The sequence below is a fragment of the Phoxinus phoxinus genome (assembly GCF_949152265.1).
Source record: "Phoxinus phoxinus genome assembly, chromosome: 17".
In the NCBI taxonomy this organism is placed as follows: Eukaryota; Metazoa; Chordata; class Actinopteri; order Cypriniformes; family Leuciscidae; genus Phoxinus; species Phoxinus phoxinus.
The window spans coordinates 5,918,201-5,943,878 of NC_136892.1; the positions used below are offsets into that span (position 1 = coordinate 5,918,201).

The 25,678-nt window shown below is 37.7% G+C and overlaps 1 protein-coding gene across 1 annotated transcript in view; it reads right to left on the minus strand.

Moving 5' to 3' along the window:
* Positions 1-4,074: 4,074 nt before the first annotated feature.
* kctd16b (potassium channel tetramerization domain containing 16b) overlaps positions 4,075-25,678 on the minus strand; it is a 103,358-nt gene continuing 81,754 nt past the window's right edge. Inside the window, exon 2 of the mRNA XM_079585528.1 lies at positions 4,075-6,869. Coding sequence (XP_079441654.1) covers positions 6,409-6,869 — 461 coding nt within the window. The 3' untranslated portion in view covers positions 4,075-6,408. The remainder of the gene's footprint in view (positions 6,870-25,678) is intronic.

A 25,678-nucleotide genomic window follows, 5' to 3' on the forward strand; every position in this document is an offset into this window, starting at 1 on the left:
CCAATCAGCGAACAGTGGCTGAGAACGATGACGTTGAGGTCGTGCGCTAGTGAGTCGTCATACGTCACGACGAAGCGTTAGCGATTGGTTATGGCAGATCCAGAGGGACTCTGGGCAGATCCAATAGTTTTAAACTTCAACAGAGGACCCGCCTACAAGGAAGTTAACGCTTGTAAATGGAGAGAGGCCAGACTCTCTGTACAAATGAAATGAGAGTCTGGTAGAACCAGGCTAGTCCAGCATACTGGAAAAATGTGTCTAAATATGTAACAAAAATAAGTTTGCTCTATACTTTTGTATGTCCTTCAAATGTTCTGATTCCAATCCTTTGCTATGACTTCAGCAAGTACTCATAAATCATTCATTCAATATCTCAGCACCACAGGCAAAACAGTGTTTCTATAGAATTTTATTTGTATGTACTCGTACATTTTTAAATCCTCTATGCTTGTATCTAAAGACATCTCAGACGATGCTCTCTTTTATACATAACAATATACAGTACATTTGTGGCAAACATTAGCAGACACAACCCACACTTTGTGCTTTACCTTTTTTCCCTGTGTTTTTGGTATGTTTTAACATCATCACAAACAGACAAACATTTGCAATATTTCGTACACTGGCATGCGCACAATCATCTGGACCTTTTTGAAGTCAAAACGACACCAAACATCCTTTTTGTGGAGTGCTCCGCAAGTTTTCAAATTAGCATTTTAATGCATTCGTTTATTGGTATTATTCTCAGACATACGGTTTCATCATTCTTATGCGATTGATTTTTATGTGGGTTAAAAGAAAATATAAAAAGGGCCAAACAATAGGGGGTGTAGCTGTTGATACGCCAGGCAACATTTTAAACAGGCCTGCCTGGCGGGAGAGCGGACCATGAGTGTGTGAACATCTGAGAGGAGTGGAAACAGACCCAATGTCTCACAAGATACGTGCCAAATGCTTTTTCCTGCTAGCCTATTTCAAAACGTTGCTCGGTATCATCATATTTTCTTTGTACCTGCTTTCAGGCTTCACTTTGACTTGAAATAACAATGAGCTATCACATGTATTATCGTTGAATTTTCATGAACAAATAAAACCAATGAGCCAAAAGTCAAAAGAGCCTGCACCATTTTTTGATGCACAATTTTCATTGTTCATAGTGACACATCTATAACATTACAAATTCTAAACATCTCTTTCATTCCTCTGTGTGCTTGTGAAAATACAGAGTACATTTAGTAACAGTTTACAAGGTTCCATACGTTAACATTAGTTAACTACATTAGTTAACATGAATGAACAATACAAATACTTAAGTATTTATTAATACATTATTAAGTTGCATCTTTTAACATTGATGCACTGTGAACTAGCATGAACAAACAATTAACAACTGTATTTTATTTACTAACGTTAACAAAGATGAATAAATACTATAACAAATGTATTAGTCAATGTTAGTAAATGTTACTTCATACATTAACTAATGTTAATTAATGGGACAATATTGTAAAGTGTTACCGTAAACTATAAAACACACCATTACGATGCATTAAAAAAGACCTTTTACATTCACCATACATTCTTTAATGGGTATAACAACCTGATCTCACAGATTTTTTAAAATGATATTACTAGGTGGCAATTTCTTATGAATTTGTAGATTTTTCGAACAAAAAAAGTGAGCATGAAGCTCCACCCCTAAACATAACCGTCAAAAGGCGTAAGCAGATTGTACGGAAATGCACAAATGAGATCATACAAATTAGCCACCAATCTGCCAAAACGTAAAATATTCACGAAGACTGTGTTGGTTACAGTGCTAAAGGATTTTCTATCGTGTTTGAATTTGAAGAATATTTACAGTGTAGTTTAAACATATGTTCTTTATAATATAGTTAACTTTTACAATATAAAAACTAAAATCTCAATTCTCAATAGCAACTACACACTTCTGGGATTTTGTGTATGATATTTTTGAATGTAGCATCTTTGTTTAAAGTGCTTCATAAATTTGAAAAAAACTAAATAGACCATGTGACATAAACAAGTGTTTTACGTTTCTGCTTGCTACGGTGTCTTTTTATTTTGCATTATCACCCCTGGAATGGATTTTAAAGGAATGTTTTTTTTTTTTTTTTTTATCTTTTTCTATTTTACATCACACATTGCGGTCTTCATTTATGTCTAAGGCCTATATTAGAACATTCTGAAATAAATATTAAACATATATTAAGTAACAGAAAACAAAAGGATTCACCACATTTTGAATATCTGTGGCATTCTTGTCACTTCCGCTGGCATTTGTACCCGGACCTTGCTCAATTCTAGCCAGTTTATATGGAAATGTTTACTTAGTTGATGTGCACTGAAATGCTATGAGTTAATGAATAATCAACAAACATGTCAAACACTAGAATAACACTGATCTCAAGCTACAGCTGGCTGCGGATTATCATAATAGTAATATGTGAGATTTTCATTTGAAATAGAGAGGGAATCAGACTATCCCATCCAATCTGACAAAGACAAGATAATATAATTTATATATATATATATATATATATATATATATATATATATATATATATATATATATATATATATATATATATATATATATATATATATAAATTATATATATATATACTGGCCGTTCTCATTATTTTTGACAGTAACAAAGAACAGACTATTGAAAAAGGTGGCGATGTGAAACTGAGAGCTATGTCTTTGAGAGATGTGAGGTGAATCTTTGAATCAAGAAACCTGTGTCATGGGCACGGAAGTTCAACAGCACTCTGAGGCCTGTGTCACACTGCACACACACACACAGCGTGTGAGCTAAACAACAGCAGGATCACGCTGCTTCACACCAACTGCATTTCTGCTGCGGCTCTACAAAAAACACAAGTAATATCTTAGTTACTGCATTGAACGTCTCCTCTAATAATAAATTATAAAATGGTTATCGGGACTATGCTATCTTGAAATCTGTTTTACATGAGGAGGGGGACCATATTTATTCACGTAGTTATCCGGAATAGAGGTCGATCCGCAGGAGTGTGGCGCGAAACAAGTTTTGAATTGCTGAGTGTGGATGCGGGAGGAAAGATACTGATATGTGCGTGGGAACTCGTGGGCTATACTTATCTAATAATAACAGGACGCAAAAGTCTGTCACTGGAAATCTGAAGCGTTGTGTGTGAAAAAAAAAAAAAAAAGCTTATAGAAATCAGCGTAGACCTCTTCCTATGGGCTTTTGCTGGCAACAAAAGTAAACATATTTTTGCTGGGAGCGGTACATAATCTTGCAAGATTCATAATCCTCTAATACGGTAAAACAAACACCAAACTTAATAACAGTGGATTCAGTCAGATTTACTGAATAGATACTACTGTTTGTGTCAAAAAAGTGAGAAGTTTATTCCATATTATACGTTGATAAAAAAAAAAAAATCTATATTACATAAGATTGTGTTAATAAAAATGTTTAAATGGCATTTTTACTGTATTTTTGGGCAGGTGTGAATACTGTAACCTCTGCTTGGATGCTGCTTTTGCTGTATGAAAGAGGCCTTGTTTCTAGTAATCAGTCCAAAATTAATGTGTAAATGCTACAATACGCAGCACAATAACAGTCCATATTTGATGTTTACTGTAAACCACTGCCGGTGTAAATGCCCCTGTAAATGGAAGAGACCACTTTTAACGCATACTATTTTATCGTGTTTTATCTAAGATATGGTGTAACTCTTAACCTTAAGCACAAAATTTCACTGGATTTCCACTAAGTAACCAGCATTATAACCAGAATGCCATTAATATCATTGCTGATTTCACAATTGAATCAAATTAAACTATATTGATTTCCCTTGTGAAGAAGTACACTTTTGCATACTAAAAAAAAAAAAGCATACTTATTACGGAAGTATATACTTTTAAAGAACCGAAGGTAATGTTTGCAGTATAATTAGTTTAATTTAATGAAGGTAATTTACACACACACACATATACTTTTAAGATTTAAAGTACAAGTGCACATTGCCCTTTGGCAGATTTTTCCTGGTAAAAACGGCAGTGAGTTTGTGCTTTAGATGAGTTGTGCTCATGTGATAACATCTCAACTTTAACTTCCACAATGAGCTCTTTTCCCATTGTCTTACTCTAGCTTCACATGGTGCTTATTTATTCTATAAATATTAACATAATTGCCATTAATCCAATGGATTCCAAACACTTTTATTATAATTTTAGCTGTCTTGACTGGTCAAAGAATAATCTCGTACAGTTTACAAGTGCAATTCATATAAAAGACATTTCATTATCATGTTATTTACAAGTGATTTGCAACGCTATTATTTGACAGTACGGTTAGTGCTTGAAATAGAGCAGAAAACATGTGCAATGCAATAAAATAATGACTTGACTGTTTCCTTTAAGTACCCAGATAATAAATAATATATATTCTATTTAACATGCTATTCTCTCCGCCCTTTAATTTCATATAAATAGACTTCTTGATATGGGAATGAGAGGCTGGAGGCTACATTTTGATTAGCACCCAATGTATCTTAATCTATATTTTAATTCAAAAGGCTACTTTGAGAAAAGAAAGTTTACAAGCCATGCCTGTCATTTACCCCCCGAACATTATAAATCAATTTCATCACAAGCGTGCATCTGGAGTCCATCACACTTCACACAGTGAGGTTACAACAATATTACTACATATGGTAATACATTTAGGGTATTGTCTAAAACCAGAGAAAATAAATGTGATGTTATAATTAATTTGGATGTTTTAAACTTTCTAGTTAACAATAAATGTTCAGCATTGAAAATGGAATGCTAATCAAAAGGTCTGCATCTTATACATGATATCTGTGAGGATTTACCTCTCTTTTAACATCCAGTCACATTTTTGACTATATAACATTAAAAACATTTTTTTTAAGGTAAACTTAGGTTAAGGCTGTTCATCACAGGCAGTGGAGGTATAATATATAGGAAATTAGCAGGGGGAAAGAATGGAAAATAAATTATGCAAGAGGCAGATCATTTATTCCCTTTTCCATAATTATCAGTCGTAATTAACATTGGTATCAGTTATTTGATTATAAATGTATGGCATTAATATACATGTGCAGCTATTACTCTATACCCCTTACACTGAAGTCTGTCTAGTATCGTTTGGAAATAAATATAGCTCAATAGCAGCAAGTTACGATGCTTATATTGGTTTCCAAATTCCTTTCAAATCCTTGCAAAATAATTAAGTTAAACTAAACTAAACTTTAAATAGAATTAAATATCAATTAAAAAATATAAAGGCTATCTAAGCTGCATGGTATTGATGTCTAAAAACATGATGTTTATTAAGGACTGTTTTTATTATTAACCATTACATACACCAATACGCTTCCACTGAATTATCATCAGCTATATATATATATAGGTCTCATATCTAACAGTCCTTCCGGAACATATTATCAAAGCCATCCATTTCTCAAGTTCGCTCAGTATCGTTATTGATGGAATGAATACAGCAGCAAAAATGTCTTCTGCAAAAAAGATTGCACAACCCTAAACTATGTCCGTGTTGTTCGGTGTGTGTGATTGCTTTCAGAATATATCCCTAATATCGTATTTCTTTTCCTGTCAAATGGTTTTTCCAAACATTCAGTGTTTAACCTTTGACCTCAAGAGTGAGCCATCATCCACTCCCATTTGGAATATCATGTTTAAATCAATATGTTTCAGGCAGCAGTTTCAAAGCCTTTATGTCATGCTATTAAGTTTCCACCCACATCCCTTTTATGTCGTGACCGTATGTGGAAAGGTCTTTGCAGCCACTGATTGTGGCTTAGCTGAGGTACGAAAATGGAACGTGGAGAATCCGGGAAAAGGGAAAACACGTTTGGCTCCATGGTCTCCTGTGCTTCTCAGAGTGTTGAAATGGAAACCCACTCACACGTCCGCCAAGGCAGTGGCTATTCTTAGAAAGGGCACAGTTGGGACCACATGCATTATTTATGAGGTGGATACACATTCATCTTTCAACCTCTGGGCCACCTCAACTCAATCGCTGTGCCACTAACATACCGAGGTCAAAAATTCAGTTGTAACAAACACACAATTACACACGCATTTGTGTAGCTCAGCAGGGGAGAAGGAAACCAAAGAGACAAGTAGCTGTGTGTCTTTCGTGTCTCTCTGGAACTCTACAAAAATGCAGGTGTTTACAAGTAAACAATTAGCATTCAAGCAGATGAAGTGGTCGCTCGGGTTATCGACCGACATTGACAAGAAAGTCAGAGGCAGTAGTAGTGTGGTGTGTACTAGCAATAGTAGTTGTAGTAGTGAACACGTACATTATTGTAGCTTGCGCTTAAGGTTTGAAAACGCCGTCCCTCAAAGACGGTATTTGCGCAGGAGGTCGGCCTGCCAGATGTACTTGCGCTCGGGAAAATGCTCAGGAATCTTGATCTTGCGGAAGTCCTTGATGCATTTGTCCAGTTCCTCTTCCACAGTCAACTTTTCTTTCGCGGGCCGTTTCTTGCAGGTGCTGGTGTCCCGGGAACTTGCGGTGAGCGTCCGGAGAAGGTCGCTCTTGCGGCGCTGCTCGGACTGCTGCTGCTGCAGGACATGCTGAACAGGGCCTTTCTTCGGAGGCCTGTCCAATGTTTGCACGTGCGTCTGCCGGCTGACCGGGCCACGGATGACGGTACCTTGCGGGGAGCTGGCCTCGGAGTGGCTCTCCGAGCTGGAGGTGGAGAGCTCGTTGAATGAGGTTCCACTCTCACCTTCGCCTTCACCTTTGTGACCCTTGCAGCAACAGTCGCAAGCTGGAGATGACCAGCGAGATGGGCCACCTGGAAAAGAGAAGAGAAGAGATCAAACAAGGCCTGAAGGTATTTGTTTTCAGGGTGACATAGACTATGGGTGTGTTTACATGCACATTCTAAAGCCAATTACGCTTAATGGCCCGGTTTCATAGACAGGGCTTAGATTAGGCCATAGTTCATTTAAGATATTTAAGTAGCTTTTTAAAATATGCCTTAGAAAAAGAAACAAAAATAACATTACTGTCGTGCATCTTCACACGAAACAATGGCACTGGCATATTTTAAGATATATCAGTGCAAGTTGCTTTCAGTTAAAACAGCTCAAACATGCAATTTAGTCTAAGACTAGGCTTATACCTTGTCTGTGAAACTAAGGGAATATGCTGATAATACATAGTCAATGCATTAACCTGTTTTCCTTTATCAGAGTAAGGTCACAAACGTCTTGAGCATAGACTGATCGTCACGACTAGATTTTTGCCCATTACTCAGCATTTAAACATTTGCTCAGCATGTAAACACCTTAACATGCATGCATTGTAATCTACTTACTGAACTGTGTATGTCTGGCTATGTCAAGTCAAATCAAGTTGTCACCTTTATTTACTGTATATAGTGCTTTGTATAACATTGTTTCAAAGCAGATCCACAGTACAGACAGGGATGTGCATTATTTCAGATACATTAATTTAAAAGACAAAATGCTATTTTATATTTTGTACTTTAAAAAATCAAATGAATTTTGTATTTGAATACATACAGGTGTAGTATTTTAATTTTCAAAATACATTGTGCCAGTCACCCTCTTTATTAGGTTGCTGATTTCCTGTATCAACCAGTTCAGGGGCCTCATTTATAAAACTGTGCGTAGGATCCTTACTAAAGGTGTACGTGTGCCCAAAAGCCAAAAATGGCGTGCACAAAAAAATATTCAGACTTATAAAACCGTGTGCCAGAACCTGCGCCGAATTCACTTTATAAATCCCACTCAGCGTAAGATTGTGCGCACATGCGTCTCCTCCCCGAAATAACCATATATAAGCTTACAACGCCTAGTTTTACTATGCATATCCTCATCTGCATATCATTTGCATATAATTATTCATCCACGTGATAACATGTTTAACGGTACAAGACATGATGAAAATATGAAATACGGATGTGCCGTCACATTACATTACATTCCACTGGCCAAATTGTATTTTTAATTGATTTATATTTGTAATGGAAACAGATAGACCTTGTTGTGCATTATATTTACACAATCTGCTACTATCATGATAAGCAATTATCTCTGTAGTTAAAACATTAAAACACAGCATGCCAAAGGAAAAGTGTTCAAAAAGCATTGCATCCACAACAAATATTTATAGGCTATTTATTGAATATATATATATTTTAACTTTTCAGTTAATGTCATGTAGTTTAAGTGTTTAACTCCATTAATGAGAATGGCATAATTATTTAATCTAAATGTTTATATCAGAAGTAAAACATAGTTTAAACCATTATTTTATTTAAACTGTTATTGTGAACATGTACTGTAGCCTATTTATGATTAGGACTCATAATGAAGATTTACGGTTTTACTTCATCTGCCGTTAGATATGCGTCAGTTTCACTAAACGGCCCAACGCGCTCGCTGGCGCGGACATTTAAGGTGTGGATATTTGCTTCAAGTGATAGGCTTGGTGAGTGAAATTTTATTTGTATTATCTTTCTGTATATGTATAAATTTATTTAGATTTTCTGTCTAAAAGTGACCAAAAAGACATTTGACTCCAGCTCACCATCGGTGTCGCCAAACTGCTCCGTCTCCAAAACGTTCGTACGCATGGGTCAGAGTTTGCGTGCAGGTGCGCACATTTTCCCGTCAAGTTTGTTTTTATAAATAACAACTTATGCGTGGGAAGTGGCGTACGCCTCTCTCAGGGCCTGTTTTGTGCGTACGCAACGGTTATAAATGAGGCCCCTGGCCTTCCAATGCCAACTTTCATGCACATGATTTGCAGCTGCTGTACAACTCCATATAGCGTTGGGTGAGCAAATTTTCTGCTTTAATAAGGAATAAGACAAGGTGAAGATGTATACTTGTTGATTAAGGCTTAAATGGAACATAATTCAGATTTGCCTTCAGTTAACATGAAGGAATGAAAGAGCAATGGCAAGGGGAAAAGTAGAGTTAGCCAGTCTGTCTTGATAGTTAATCGGTTGTTGGTTTTACCCTCTAGCTAGAGAAGCATTATTGCTTGCAAGGACTAGAATATAAAATGTGAATTGATTTAACTTTTTCTATATCATTTATATATCGCCGTATGGAAATATGTCCTTGCAGCTTTTAGTGGGCAGGAGTTATTGACATGTTAGAGCGTTAAAAGGAACATGGATGAATGAGTAATAAAGAGCTGGATGTGCCTGATGTAAAAATAAAAGAGTCATTAAAAGAGTTATTAATTTACTTGTCGTCAGCAGGGGGGTTGAGCCAAAAATGAAAATAAATGCTGGATTTAATCGCAAGCAGTTTCTTTAATGAAATCAAACTCAACTAAACGCTTCTCGGGACACAACAATTCAACGAACAGAACAACTGCTTATTAAAGACGAGATCCGACAACGAACAGAAAATACACAGGGCTATATATACAAAAGCAGACTCATGAACGGAAATGAGAAACAGGTGTAGCAACTTAATCAACCAATGAATCACCATAGAAACAAATGCAAGCATAGGAAACAGCAGAAAACAGTCCACAACCAACTCAAAGTCCAACTGAAGCTAAACAAACACAGACCAGACATGACACTTGCCTTTAATAATTGCTTTACAACTTTTTTACTTATATTAGTTATCTTTCTGGTATTGAGAATAGTAAAGTTTCACTGGTATCTAAATGTTTGGTATTGAAGGTTCAACACTGCAAATATTGAATTTGACCAATAAAAGCCTTTAAAACTTGAAATGCTTATTGGATTCCAGTATACCATAGAAACATGTAAAAAAAATATTGAAGCAGCAAACTTTGCAAAACAACATTTATGTCACTGCCAATACTTTTGGCCACAGCTGTATTAAACAGGAAAGGGATGCAAACTTAATCAAATATGAGCCACATTTCAATTCTGCTGTTCTAAAAAGTGACATTATTCAGCTCATCCGTTGAGACTTTATTCAGTCCAGATCAATACATTTTCCCACACAGTGCTCCTAAGGATTCAGCTACGAAATTGTATCACCACCAGTGCAGAGCTGCTCAATATTGGCAGCAGGTGTGTGTGATGAATCTGCACACGCAGTGAGGCCAAGACCTATGGACAACGACCTGGTGCCAAGAAAGAAGCCCCTTCTCTGCAGGACAAACAACAAGGACAGACTGAAATTCTGCAGGAACTACAAGGAGTGTACCGCTGATGAAGCCCCCTTCTGTCTTTTTGGGACATCTGGAAAATCGATTGTCTGGAGAAGAAAAGGTGAACGCTACCATGAGTCCTGTGTCGGGCCAACAGTAAAGCATCCTGAGACCATCCATGTGTGGGGTTGCTTTTCATCCAAGGGGATGGGCTCTCTAACAATTCTGCTCAAAACACTGCCATGAATAAAGAAGGGTATTAAAACGTCCTGCAATGATCCAGGATCAATTTGGTGATGATCCGTGTATTTTCCATCATGATCACAAGGCCAGAGTGATAATCAAGAGGCTCGGAAATCATTACATTTCAATTTTGGATCCGTGGCCAGACAACTCCCCGGATCTTAATCCCATAGAGAACCTGTGGTCAATCCTCGAAAAGCAAGTGGACAAGCAGGAGTCCACATACTGATCAACTCCGAGCACTAACAAGGTAAGAATGGATCACCATCAGTCCGGATTTGGCCAAGAAGCTGATATCCAGCATGCCAGAGCGAATTGCAGAGGTTAAGAAGATGAAGGTTCAACACTGCAAATATTGACTTGTTTTGACCAATAAAAGCCTTTAAAACTTATGAAATGCTTATTGGATTCCAGAATACCATAGAAACATGTAAAAAATATTGAAGCAGCAAACTTTGCAAAACAACATTTATGTCACTGCCAATACTTTTGGCCACAGCTGTATTAAACAGGAAAAGGATGCAAACTTAATCAAATATGAGCCACATTTCAATTCTGCTGTAAAGCAGCTCTAAAATGACATTATTCAGCTCATCAGTTGAGACTTTGTTCAGTTCAGATCAATAACTGTATAAAGTTCATCAATGAATGAGTTCAATTGGCTAGTTGCACGTGTCCGCCCTGTTGGATTTCCGAACAGCGAGTGTGGGGATAAACACTTCCGGTTTCGCATTACGCCCGGTGCAGGGAGCCGGAGAAAGCCGAAAATTATCTATTATAGTTGTTGATAGAATCAATTATATCACTTAAAATAGGCCTACTATCATATTACTATCACACGAGCCAATGGCAATTAAATGCATGAATGCATAGTCAGATTAATGAATGAAATACAACTATTCACGAACAGAAGATTGTATTGGACTCATGCTGCATACGCAATGACAATTATGGCTACTGTAAATATAGAGTTACAACTACGATTAGAGTTGTTAAATAAAATACCCCGTGAATATTCACACGTTTGCCTTGTGATAGGCTACAATTTGTCTACATACAGTAAATACTATTTTCTCAATTCTGCGCATATCTTTTCACTTACTTACATCAATTGCTCGGTCAATATTATCATCACATATTTTACATTTACATTTTTAACTGTAGGCACCACAAACAATTTACTATAAGTTTGTGTATATTTTACACGTAGTAAAATACTGTATGTGCTGCTTATAAACACCAGACAGATAATGATTTATGAAACAGACGCTCTTTACTCATCTCACTTGGACAAAATAAATGCAGTAATAGAAAGCATAGAAACGCACAGGTGAAATACACAGAAAATGATATGCATTTAAAAATGTGGTCGGGTTGAAGTCATCCCTCCGGATCTTCTGCATCCACTCAGCCCGTACCGCAGCGTCAACGGGGAATGCATGAAAGCGGACTTCTTTGTTGTAACGTGACGAAACGGTACATAACGGCACACAACAATGAAGTGCTGAGGCTGTCACCCTCTTGAATCCTAAAAACACTCATTGTGAAAAATGATAGGAAATGGAACTCGGTCGCTGTTGTCACTTGCTCTCGCTGTCAGATCACCGGAAGTTTTCACCGGAAGTACTGGCCCGCACACTCAGGGTTCGAACGTCAACAAGCGAATTCAGCTATAAGCAGCTCTACATAAGACAATAGTGTCGTTATTCAGCTCTAGTCAGTGCAATGTTGATTCAGTTCAGTTCAATAACAGTGTCGATGTTGAAACAAATTCTATTCAGCTATGTGACAGAAAAGTGTTCTTACTGCAGATTTAAGTGCATTCAGCCAGAATGTTTCATGATAGCGGAAGAGCACATACACACACTATGACTCTTTCCTGATTCGAGAAATAATAAAAACGTGTTTTCATCTTGTGCAGCCTAAGTAAAAATGATACAGTCAAAATACCGCATCCGTAACTGAATGAGAGGAGAGTTTCCTGTTGACATTTCGGAATACTATGGCATTTATAATGCTTTAATTAATATAACAACCCACATGACAAACCAAATACAGTACTTACGGTTTGATGTCACCACGGGGAATAACCTGATTTTCATTAGTCTTGTAAACTTGTTTTACTTGTGTTGCCAGGTTATTGGTTTGCATGTTAGCTGGGACAACATGTTAATTGAAATAAGTTATCAATGCTCAATGTTTAGTACTGCTTACTGCATGCTGTGCCGTATATATGTTGTACTACAACCCTGACTACTGCCTATTAAAAATATTTTCTTCAGTTTTATTGAAAATAAATGTCTCTTCGAGCTGATATGAGATGTGAATAGGGCGAAGAATGGGTTTGGAAAAAGGCCATTTCGAACTTGGCTAAATCCACCATTCTTTCTCTCCAAGTCACTGCTCCTGTTTCTAACAGTAGAATGCTGTTGTCACATTAACTCATAGTATTGGGTGCGAGAACAATTCAGTTATTCTGGAAATAGTTACAGTATGTCTGAAAACACATGTGGTGAAAGCATTGATCATCTTAGCATTAGTACAATAAGGCTTAATCCACAAAAGCATACTATGTCAACTACAAAGCAATACAACCAGGAGTGCGAGACAGACAACATTCAGTATTCACCTAACAGAGTGAAGCCAATTATACAGGCTGTGTTTCCTGAGGCCTGTCACTGATGAACTATGTCTGTTATTCTCCACCACACTGATCTGTGCTATTTCACAACACTGATCCATGTCAGATTTTTAATTATGCAACCTCAATCCATTTGCATTTAATTATGCAAATGAAAGTTGGGGTGTCAAAAATGATTCACAGCGAGAGTGGCGGCACTTGATCAAACCCATTAGCTGCCTATATGAGTGTTTATGCTCAAAGTCAGGGCCACATAGTTATAATTAACTATAATATAAAAGGTAATTGTGCAGTTGTGCCCACATTTAGCAATCTAGATTTGGCAAGTATAAATCCTCAGTGTAAAAATTATAATTTTCCAATGTGAAACACAATAGTATGGCACACAAATATCCTACACTAGGTATACACTTCAAAGTTTTGAATAATTTATAAATGTTTTGTTTTTGAAATAAGTAACTCTTGCTCAGTAAGGCTGCATCTATTTGATAAACAGCAGAAACAGTAATATTGTGAAATATTACTATTTAAAATAACCGCTTTCCATTTGAATATATTTTAAAATGTAATGTTTTCCTGTGATATCAATTTGTTTGTTACAAAAGTATTAACAAAGGGAATGTTACAAAATACAAAAAAAAAAAAAAAATCAACATTTATAAGCACCATTATTAATAATTGAGCAACAATAATAATTGATCACCAAATCATCATATTAGAATGATTTCTGAAGGATCATGGGACACTGAAGACTGGAGTAATGATGCTAAACATTCAGCTTTTGCCATTACATGTTAAAATATATTAAAATAGAAAACAGTTGTAATAATAGTTCACAATATTACTGTTTTCACTGTACTTTTGATCAAAGAAATACAGCCTTGGTGAGACTTCTTTTAAAAACATTTTTTTTTAAACGTAATAATTCCAAACGTTTGACCAGTAGTGGATATAAACCTACAAAGTTCACTGAGGCGGTTTGTTAAATACATAAAATGTATTTAGACTAAGATTAAACCTGTTTATGTAATCATTAGATGTTGTTAACAGTCCAACACAACAGTTTTGCCAACACGATCTCATGAAAGTGCGTATCTATACCACGAATGTTATTTCTCGTAGCATTTATACGCCAAAAATGTTTTTTTTTGCGTGCATATGCTACGCACTGAAAACACTTGGGTAGGATTAGGGGTGGGGAGTGCGTGTGTATTACACGCCATAAAGTGTGTATCATATGCACGCAAAAACGATTTTTGGCGTATAAATGGCACGAGAAATAACATTCGTTGTATAGATACGCACGTTCATGAGATCGGCTGGTTTTGCACCTTCAACTGTATTTTTGTCAAAGCATCACAAAATGTCAGCTCTAAATATATTCAGACTTTTTATTTATAGTCTATTAAGGATTAACAGTTCACAGGGTGCATAATCATCAAAGCCGCAAATCCCAGAAAGATGTTGCTGCTGTGAAACTCTTTGGTATCGCTATTGATCCCACACCAGCAATAGAGACCTTGTATTGCCAAACACTGCAATAAAACTATTGTGCTGAGTTGCAAAAACAGATGACAAGCCTCTAGGGATCCACCTCAAGCAAATGTAATTAGGTATAAATATGATTTTAAGATTAAAACACTGACTCCCTTTTGCAATAACATCAGAGGGAGACAATATGCCAATAAATATCCATAGTCCTCAAAACACGGCCTATCTTTATTGGGACAGTCAGAGGCCCAACAAGAAATGACAGGAAGTTGTGTTCCTCATTATATGGCAGAGTCTGCTCTGGAATTCATTTGTGTCACTCAGTATAAAAAGGGACCTTTGATCGATGAGTCGAGGCCTTGATAATTGGTGTTTTGAAAAATGGCCCAGCAAAACAGCTAAATCAGCCGGTGGCCAATTTTCTTGTCTAAACGGAATTAACAGGATGCGGCAAAGCAGTGTTGACAAATGCCAAACATTTAAAAGCCTCAGTGAATAATATAGTCGGCCATGGGTAAATGTTGGATAAGTGCATTAATGTACTGAATTCGTTTTTGTCCCTTCTTTAAAGTCGTTGTACGTGTTGTGTGTGTGTGTGTGTGTGTGTGTGTGTGTGTGTGTGTGTTGGGGGGGGGGGGGGGGGCTTAAGAATTCTTGCAATATATATGGACAATTTGTATAGTGCTTTCACGGTGTGTGTGTGTTTTTACCCTAACAGATAATCACTTTGAACTTTTGTTCTAAGAAAGTGTTTGAAGATTCTTCAAAATTCTCCTTTTGAGTTCCACGTAAGAAAGAAAGTCACACAGCTTTGGAATGATATGGCCATGAGTAAATTATTATTTAAAATTCTGGTTGATGTATTACTTCGAGACAACATACACTGCATCATCTATGTGGGTTTACTGTAGGCTTTCCCATTAGTGATTTTGTCCTGTTTCCATCCCAGAACCAGAAGTGCATACTAAGGAATGTTAGTAACGAGAATCCTTGATAGCTGGACTTGTTTAAAAAAGCTCTTACGTGATAATTACATTCTTCTGGAGAGCTCTTCCTCCCTAAAAGCTGTGCACTTATGCTCCAGTGCTCATGAAGGGGGAGGTGGGGTGTGGGGGGCTTGTCCCTGTCAGAGTCTTTAATATGAAATATGAGCCTCTTATGCAGCCACTGTGAGGAACACAAATCCTGTACACCTCTGTACACTGGAGAAAGACATATGGATTATCATGTTTACTTCAAATGTCTTTAGAGAGAAGAATTATATTTCCTATTTTTACCCAAAATACGATGGCGTAAGCATTACTGAGCACTATAAACACGTTATATAATTGTATAGTGATTATAATCACTGTATAGAATACTATAAAATAATATATTGTCTGCCTTGTTCTATGACAAGAATCCACATGAGCTCACACTAGGAACTTATCCCATTATGTAATGATTTTACTTTCTCTCACACGAGACAAATTAATATTGTGAGTATTGTCATTCCACTTAATGTGAGTGTGAAAGTGTCAGATGACCTCTTACACCCTTTACCTAGGGGCATCAGCTAAGGAGTTTCACATTAACAGTAAAATAACAATCAAAGATGACTGTTGAATAAATAAAAGGATGCAAATGGGAGGGAGTTTGTCATCTGACCGATCAGAAGGATTTGGAGATACTGTTAACGTGTAAAACCTCTTCTGCATTTTCAAGACAAGGAAGATGAAGTGTAATAAAATACATTTTAACAAAAAGATTAACAAGAGTAATCAACACAACTACTAAACGAACACTGCAAATGTTAAAGGAATAAATTATATTATATTTAATCTCTAATTTAAATTAGAAAATTATATGCTGATAATATACAACAATTCCGAGGTCTCTGGAAAGAGGTTTGGTAAAGTGATATTTACGCTCCACGTGGTCGAGTGAGCAGTACGATGGCGGTGACATCTTCCAATGGTTGTGCTGGGTAACAATGCAGTGGGGAATGGAGCCAGAGTCTGTTTCAACAGCCTTGAACAGGAAGCTCTGTGGGATGGTATATTTTCCTAAAGCACCAAATAGGGTTCCTAAAATCTGCAACCCGCAGATGAGGCCCTGACGTAGGTGCAGAAAGTCCTTAACATCTGGAACATGCAGATGAAGGTACCTTGAAGTGAAGGTTTGCTCTTAACCTTGTTGCAAACGTGTCTGCATGTCTTCTGCCTCTCTAGGTTAAAGACTCAGAACTTGGTCAATCCCCTTTTGTCCCTGCATCTGTTATTGTCTCGCTAGATGAAGACTCTGAACGTTGTGTGTCTGTTAATGTCTCTTTCCTTACAGACTGGAGACTCAGAACATGGTCGAAATATGTTTCTGCCTCACAAGCTGTAGACTCAGAGCATGGAATCTGGTGATGGCCAGAGACTCATAACGTTGTATATGCTACTGTCTCTCCTTTGCAGGCTGGAGACTCTGGAACTTGGTTTATCTGTTTCTGTCTCTCCCCTTACAGGACTGAGACTCAGAACGGTGTTGTATTTATTATCGTCTAACCTTAACAGGCCAGTGACTCAGACCCAGGAGTTTCTGTTGAAACGATACATTTATCCCTTACCGATGAGTAGGAGATTGCAATCTGGGGCTTCTCCATTCCAGTGCTGTGATTGGCTGCTGGCATCAGAGCGGACAGTGTGGCCCACCCTTCTTCCCCATGTGGAACTCATTTGCATAATCTAAAGCACACAGTTTGATCAGTGTCTTTTAAAGTTTTACCAATGCATTTTGTTTTACTTTCCAAACCATTACCATAATACCATAGCAATATTCTGAACACATAAAGTCCAAACAAGATGGAAAAAGATTGAACTGTCATGCATGCATTCATTTGTACATTAACGGCCGATTGTAAAATGTTGCACTACAAATAGCTGTCACTGAGAATACTTAAATCCTTAAATAAGTATGAAATTAATGTGTTGTAGTTTACATAAATTTTAAGGTTACCAAACATGGTTATTAGTGGATTTGGATGGATTTTTTATTTCAGCCACTGCTCTTGCATCCAAAGGGTCCTAAATAATCTTTATGGTGGTTGTTAATTAATCTATAGGGATTAGTCTCAAGATGGATGAAGGGAATAAACTGCCTGTGGATCAATGTGAAGTTCTGTCCTTCGCGTGTTTAAGGTGTCTGTCAGTTGTCCTAGCATCCTTAACTGATGGTGTTGGACATTTTTTTGTGCTAGTCCAGCAAGAACCAATACACATGTACCAAACCTTTCTCCAGTGTTGCAGTCAGAGGAGGGCCCTGATACAAATATTGGCCCCGGAATGTGCTGTTCACCACAAATATTACAGTTAAGGGTTAACTTTCTTTTTTTTCTCATATCGCACGGAGAAGGACAACGATATATTACCCTATCGATATTTTGTCCCACCCCTACTGAAGACATCTGTTTTGTGACTACTTAGAAAGGTTTGGAAGCTTTTCCTTCTACAAATTAAACAGTATAGTTAGTTTATTAACCTTGGCACCCCTAAAATATGTAAAAGTAAAATATAAACTAATTGACCTGAAACTAGAAAACGTCTCTGGTTCCCTGAGAAGGGGATTCTCCTCTTAAAGCAGAATTATTGTACCTCCTCAGAGGGAGAGGGAGAAGGAGAATATTATTTCCCTTTAAAACAAGGCTTTGTTGTACCCTCCACTGAAAATAACATACTGTACCCCACATCCTTCTCAGATGGGGAGGGAGGAGATTATTTAAACGGGACATAGTTTTTTCACTCTCCTCTAAAACCAACATACTGTACCCCACACCCTCCTCAGAGGGGGAGGGAGGAGATATTAGTCTCCTCTGAAATATAATTCCTGTTTTTATTTTAGGGAAATAAGGGGAATAAAAAGGGATGGCAGAAAGGAATGAGAAGAAGAAAAGAATGCAGAACAGGGCAGAGCCTGAACAGCAACCCCACTTAATCCTTATTCTCTTTTTCTGACGTATTAAAGGTGCGGCTTACTCCTATGACGGCGCAGGCAGCCATACTTGCCTTACGCTCTTCTCTCCAGGAACTTGTCCCTTGGGAGGGCTCAGACGGTCTAGGAGGAGCCTGCACTCGGCGAGGAATGAACTTCCCAAAGGCGGACGATTGCGCCCACGCCTCACTAAACCTCTTCACTACCATCTCAACTTCAGCGACGAACAGTCCAGAGGGTGAAACAGTAGCTGCGTTTACATGGCTCAATCCGAATGAAATCAATCCGATTAAAGAATCCGAACAAGGTGTTTACATGGACGACAAATAAAGTAATCGGGTTGATGTGCGCGTTTACATGTCACAAGCTTTACATCTGATTTGATCGTTTTAGACATGCGCAGTTACGCACAATCAGTCCACTAGACGATTCCCGCCGCCGTTCCACGATGCGCATAACAGCCACCCTCTTACCATTGCTTTTTTTTTTTTTTTTTATCAGATTTAACATTTACGTACTCCAGCTGCTAATTAGGAGACGACGAGCGTGATATAGATATATTTGCTTTACTTATTATTTATTAAATCCAGGCAATTGGTTGATGAAACATTGATCAAAATGAAGATACAATTAATACAAAACGAAATTCACTTTAAAGAAAGGCTTTGTGCTTTCTGATTGAGGTCTGTGAATGTTTTAAAGGATCTTTTAGTGCCGATTTCAGAGCAGTCACGTCCGTAACCGAGAACTGTCACGTCCGTAACATCGTTTTTTCCTCATAAATGCGAACACGAAAAATAAAATAAAATGAATATTTTATGTTCTGTGGAGCTCGTTTTATTTTTTCTCACGTTTATATTAATTTCTGCTTAAATACTGAGTGCATGGAGGAATATAGCCTATTCCGCGCTCAAGCACAAATCTTGCCGCAACGGCAAAAGCAGACTAATGATAATATGTCTGAAAAAATAGAGGCATTTTTATTGTTTATTAATAAAATATATATTTCTAAATCAGTGTCGGCTCCAAACATATCTATATACATCTCCGCTGTAAAGTGGATGCGCCTTTAGAGAGAAATGCACCTTTCATATGGATTGCAGCCTAATCAGCCGGTATTTGCTTTCGATTCAAATTTTTTAGTTTAAAAGTGGACATTTCGAGCTTTATATAGAAATATTCATCATATTTTTGAGGCTATACACTGTATTTCAGTTCATTATTGAGACGCGCTCCAGTTCACGCATGGAGATAATTATAGCGCGCCCTGTTTGTTTTATTTTATTTTACAAAAGCAAAACGTTTTCTTGTTTTCTAGTTTACCCAAATAAAAGTACTTGCGACTGATGCATTATTCCTTTCTGTATGACCAGAAAATATTGAGTATTTAAAGTTGTTTCCACTGTTGATAGGAAAATGCAAGTGTTTAAAGAAAAAAATTATGCATCTCTGTCCCCAGCACATTTCAAACCAAACTGACGCCCATGGGTGAGAGCACCAATACCATTGACAATGCGAGTCGCAATCGTACTGTATAAACTCGGTAGCTGTCATTGCACATGCGCATTCCTTTCAGATTTGGTTTTCAGTCCGATTAAGTGTTTACATTTTCTCTTGATCGGATTACAAAAGGAATAAACCACCCCTTTCAATCCGATCGAAATTTCAATCGGATCGAGCTCAATCGGATCAATTAAGGTGTTTACATGAAGGTTTTTCAATCCGATTGAGCCTTCAATCCGATTATAAGGGTCCATGTAAACGCAGCTAGTGGCATCCAGGAGGATTGCTTTGTCAAAATCCATGATGCCCGACAAGTCAAGCCACAGATACCTCTTCGCTGTCACCAGAGAGGCAATAGATTGTCCAAGAGAATTGGGCGCCTACCTGGTAGTGTGGAGAGCTAAATCCGTGGCCATGCGCAGTTCGGAGACTGCCTCAGGGGATAATCCCTCCCTCTGATCCAGGTCCTTGAGTAGATCTGCCTGGTAGGCATAGTATGCAAAGCTCCACCTGTCTGACCCACCGCCGCATACGCTTTGCATACCAACCTTGATGTCATCTGACATGGCTTGGAGGGCAAAACTGCAGCCTTAATCGATGAGGATGTCCCCCGGGGAAAGGTAACTTGCTAAATTCCTCTTCACCCTTGGCATCCTCCCACAACCCCACTCACTCAGCCCCTCTACATTAGAATTATTTAAAGCAGAATGGGTCATGCAAGTAGAGTATGGATGTTCCCAAGAACCGGACACCTCAGTGTGAAGAAATGGAAGGCTCACCAGAGCAGTGCAATGACTGCAAAGACATTGCTCATCTAAGAGGCTGCTTGCGATCTTGTGCTTCGAGCCGGACCATTCCAATGGAGGATGGAGGGATACAGCATTTAACCCTCTGGAGTCTAAGGTGTTTTTGGGGTCCTTGAGATGTTTTGACATGACCTGATATTTGTATTTTTTTCAGTTGCTTATAAACATATTAATGGCAAAGGTGTAATTACACTCTATTTAGCACGAACATGTCTATCATAATATGTGAGCAACATGCATGTACATGTTTGCATTTTTGAGAGAATATTATTTATGCGTGGTTATTCAAAAAACTAAAACTTAAATTGTCTGATATAAGACCACAAACGACAAACTTCACATATTCCCACAATACTTTTGACTAATGGGTGCTGTCGGCTAAAGTGTTTACTTTAAAATTATCTGAAAATCATCCGGGCTAATCGTTCACATTAAACAATAGATTGATTTAAATTTTGTAAGACACTTTTTGTTTGGAAAGGCAATATGCAGGTGGGCGTGAATGATCCAACAAGGTCATGAATAATGTCCTCATTCACACCTGAGAGAAGACAAAGACCCACTAATGCTGCATACTAATGAGCAATTCATAGGTGTCACTGAGCCACAAGATGCAAAGACAACACACACACACACACACACATATATATATATATATATATATATATATATATATATATATATACACATACATACACACACACACACACATATATATATATATATATATACACACACACACACACATACATATATATATAACCACAGAATTGGTTCAGAGTTGGAAACATCTTGAAAAAAGTGTATTTTTCCACAAACTGTGTATGCTTGCAAATTGTATAATATCCAAGGTAAACATTTCTAGTAATTGTGCAGTTAATTCTCATTCGTATTTTCAGAAAGTTTTGGATGTAGGCTATCCTCTCCCCAAATTTGTCACTAATAAAACACAAAAATAATTTAAAGACAAGACTTATATTGATATTTTAAGATTTTGTTTGCACCTTGTAAATTAGGTTTTGATGTGGCAGTAAAAACTTTATAATATATCCAAAACGAAATGTTGTCTTTCATATTTAGTCTGTAACATTGTCTTTTATAGGCTAATATATATTAGGGCATAAATGTTAATTTGCAGTTTAATATGTTGCTTATCCAAAGACATTTTATTTCAACGTATTCAGTCGATTTTTACTCATCTCAGTAGGCAATATAGTTTCATTCACACACAGACACGCGCGATCTGTAGCAGCTAAACAACAACATGCGTCTGTGCCGTTCATTCATTCAAACACAGAAACGCGATTCAAATTTAAACAGTCTTTTGCGGTTTACAGACAACATTTCATATCGCGATTAGAACAAAGCACTTACTGATGATCTGCAGCTGGACCCGTTGTTCGGCTACTCCAGCACGTTTGAGGTAAAATTTCCAGGATTATCACGATATTATTATTCCTCACAGCGAGTGTGTTTTCCAGCTGTTGTGGGCGTTGACTGGTTTGCATGTGTTGCTTCAGATCATCTGCGTTTGAATAGCGCGCGCTCTCGATGGGCGTGTCACATTAGCAGAGTAATGAGCTGCCAGAACGATAATGAGACCGGCTGATCTCTCGCTCTTTATATATAGATTACATAAACAGAGAATATTTCTTTTAGTTTTGAATTAGATAATTTAAAACTACACACTTAAATGATTACAGAGATATATAGCTCATGTCTGAGTGAATAGTATTCGCTGAGTTTTGTTTGAGTTTAGAGAAGTGCTTCAGAAAAAAAGTTCACAGAGACGGAGAGGCAGAAAGCACTCCCTGTTTACTTTCTTTATTTTACAAAAGCACAATGTTTTATTTCAATTGTAAGTGGACACATAAAAAAGTAGACATTTAACAGCTTATTTTTTCATATTTCTTAAGGCTGTATGACCAAAACTGACGGAGTATTTTAGGTCTATTTTGCTGCTATGTAAAAAAAAACGAGCAAAACGCGCCCACGCGTTTGCCGACCCCAGGGGGTTAAACTGTTCGCTCGCCATATTCCTCTCCTTTCATACTCTGCAATCTTCAAACAGCACACAGACAAGCGGCTTCTTGAAGACATTGAAACTGATGACGTGTTTTCAGGTGCCCTTTTTATACGCTGGGGAGCACCCTGTGACATCATGATTTGCTAGTTGTTACACTTGCCTCAGACACCGGGTCCTGCGGGACACATCCCAATTGACGTGGCGTTGAGTTCCCTTGAAAACCGAAAACTAAACTAAAACTAATGTGTGAAAACTAACAACTAACAAACTAAACAAATTGAAAAAGAAATAGAAATAAAAACTAAAGTAAACTTTTCAATGGAATGAAGTTTTCTATGGATTGTTTTATTTATTTCTGCTACAAGAAAACTGTCCGAACAAGCTGAAGTTTTGTTGACAGCCTTAAAACTAGTTACAGCTGAAATAATAATAAGCTTAATTGTACAAAAACATTATTTGGCTTAACACATCATCACAATTCTATACTATAGTCCTTTTAATATACTATAGTCTTTTTTCGCTTTTGGTTATTCTATTACAAATAAAACACATGCTATTAGCACAAGTTCATTTGAGCCTGCAATCATGAGTGACACAAGAAAAGCTCCAAATAAATCAGATAATTCATGCTTCAATCTAAAACCGAGTGTCCACACACCATTGATAGCTGAGCCTCAACATTTTTACAACAGCTGACAGGGGCACCACCCCGTCACTGCTTCACACCCTCCGTGTGTCGACCATCAAGCCCCGATCAATCTGCTGTTCCAACACACACCGGCCCGATCTGCCCACCCGGCCGCCCAGCCATCCATCTTCACTCGCACTCTGGCCGTATCAATACATCAGACAGCTGGTGGAGGTGTCTGAGCCATTGGACCCCGATTGATTATTGTCATATACTTTGGCAACATGCTGAAAATGGCAAGGTAAGATAAACGTCGACACTGCCATGCGAGCAAATAATCCCTCTCTTTATCATTTATTTTGTTTTCTACTGTCACATCACTGATGCACAATTTTTTAATGATTTAGGACATTACATTTAAGAAGATATTAGGAATACATCTGTTAGGTGCCACTAGTCTCATAAAACCAGACTTATGACTTGTGGCATAACGACTTCTGGACTTCTGGACCACACTGCAGCTTATTATCTCATTTTCACAAAGGCTGTAATTATTTGATCTAAAATACAGTAAAGACAGTAATATTGTTAAATGTTATTACAATTTAAAATAAGTATTTTCTATTTTAATATATTAGAAAAGGGAATGTATTACCGTGATGGAAAAACTGAATTTTCAGCAGCCATTACTCCAGTCTTCAGTCACATGATCCTTCAGAAATCATTCAAATATTTAATTATGCCACTCAATTATTATTATATATTATTAGTGCTAATTTATTATGGTTCTTCAATGTAACAGTTTTTACTGCTAAATATATTTATGGAAACTGATAAAAAAAATTCTGGATTCTTTGATGAATAGAAAGCTCAAAAGAACAGCATTTATATGAAAATAAATGTCTTTACTGTCACTTTTGATCAATTTAATTTGTCCTTGCTGGATATTATTATTATAAATCTAACTTACCCCAGATTTTTGAATGGTAATGCATTACGGTTTTAAGAAAAAATATTAAGCAGCACAACTGTTTTCAATATTGACAAGAAATGTTTCTTGAGGAACAAGTCAGCATAATAAAATTATTTCTGAAGGATCACGTGACAAAAAAGACTGGTGTAATAATGCTGAAAATTCACAGAATTGCTTTGCCATCACAGGAATACATTAAATTTAAAATATTAAAAGTCTAACACAAGATGTGGGTTATGTGCATGGGTGAAGAGCATGCTAGGTCAGTCCTTGAGGGGGCTGACTATGTGTATTGTGAATGTTTCAGTATGTGCCGATCCTGCTTGGCTCTCTTCCTTGGCTCTCTTCCATCTCGTGGCTTGGGTCTCCTTGCTGCCCTGGCAGCACGACATCTCAGGTCATGGGGATTGCAGGTCGAGTTGGTGGAGGCAGAGTCAGAGATGCTCAAAAACACCTTATCTTTCGCTTTCTCTGCAGACTCAGTGGACCCCGTTTTGGATCTTGAAGCTTGCTCTGCAAATTTTTCAGACCACAAAGAGGAACTCATGCTGTCTGCATCTGACTCTGAGGGGCTGGATATAGAAAAGCAGGCAGGTGCTTCAGCACAGCAACTTCCTCAATCTGCTGCATTTGAGGAGCTGCTCGAGGTTGTAACTCGGGCAGTGGCCAAATTAAAGACCAATTGAACCTTTGAGAAGAAAGCTGTCAGTCGTTCTAAGTTTGATGACTGCTTCCTCACCTCAGCTAAAGTGCAACCTCCCCAGTGCCATCTCCTGTTCTTACCTGACCTCCACACTGAGAACCTATACTCAGCCTGTATACATAACCAGGCCACCTTGACATTATTCTATGGTGGTTGGGATGCGTGAGCAGCATGAGTATGCATCAATGCCAAAGGTGGAAGAGGCACTTGCGGGCTAAGTACGGGTCTCTTTCACAGTGATGTATTACGCATTCATCAGGTTTTACAATTTGGATGCAACCTCAGGGTCGCGAGTCCTTCAGGATTGATCCAGGAATCAGTCTGCGCTCAACAATTGTCTGTGCAGATCACACACTCTGTTCTCATCACATGGTGGTGGTAAGTTCCCATAGCACCAATGCCATGACACAGCATCAAAGTTCAAATTCAGAGGGTAATGTCTGGGGTTACATATTGTGTTGTCAAAAGTATCGACTTCGTAACCAAGTCGGTACTGAAATTTAAAAAAATGTGATGATACC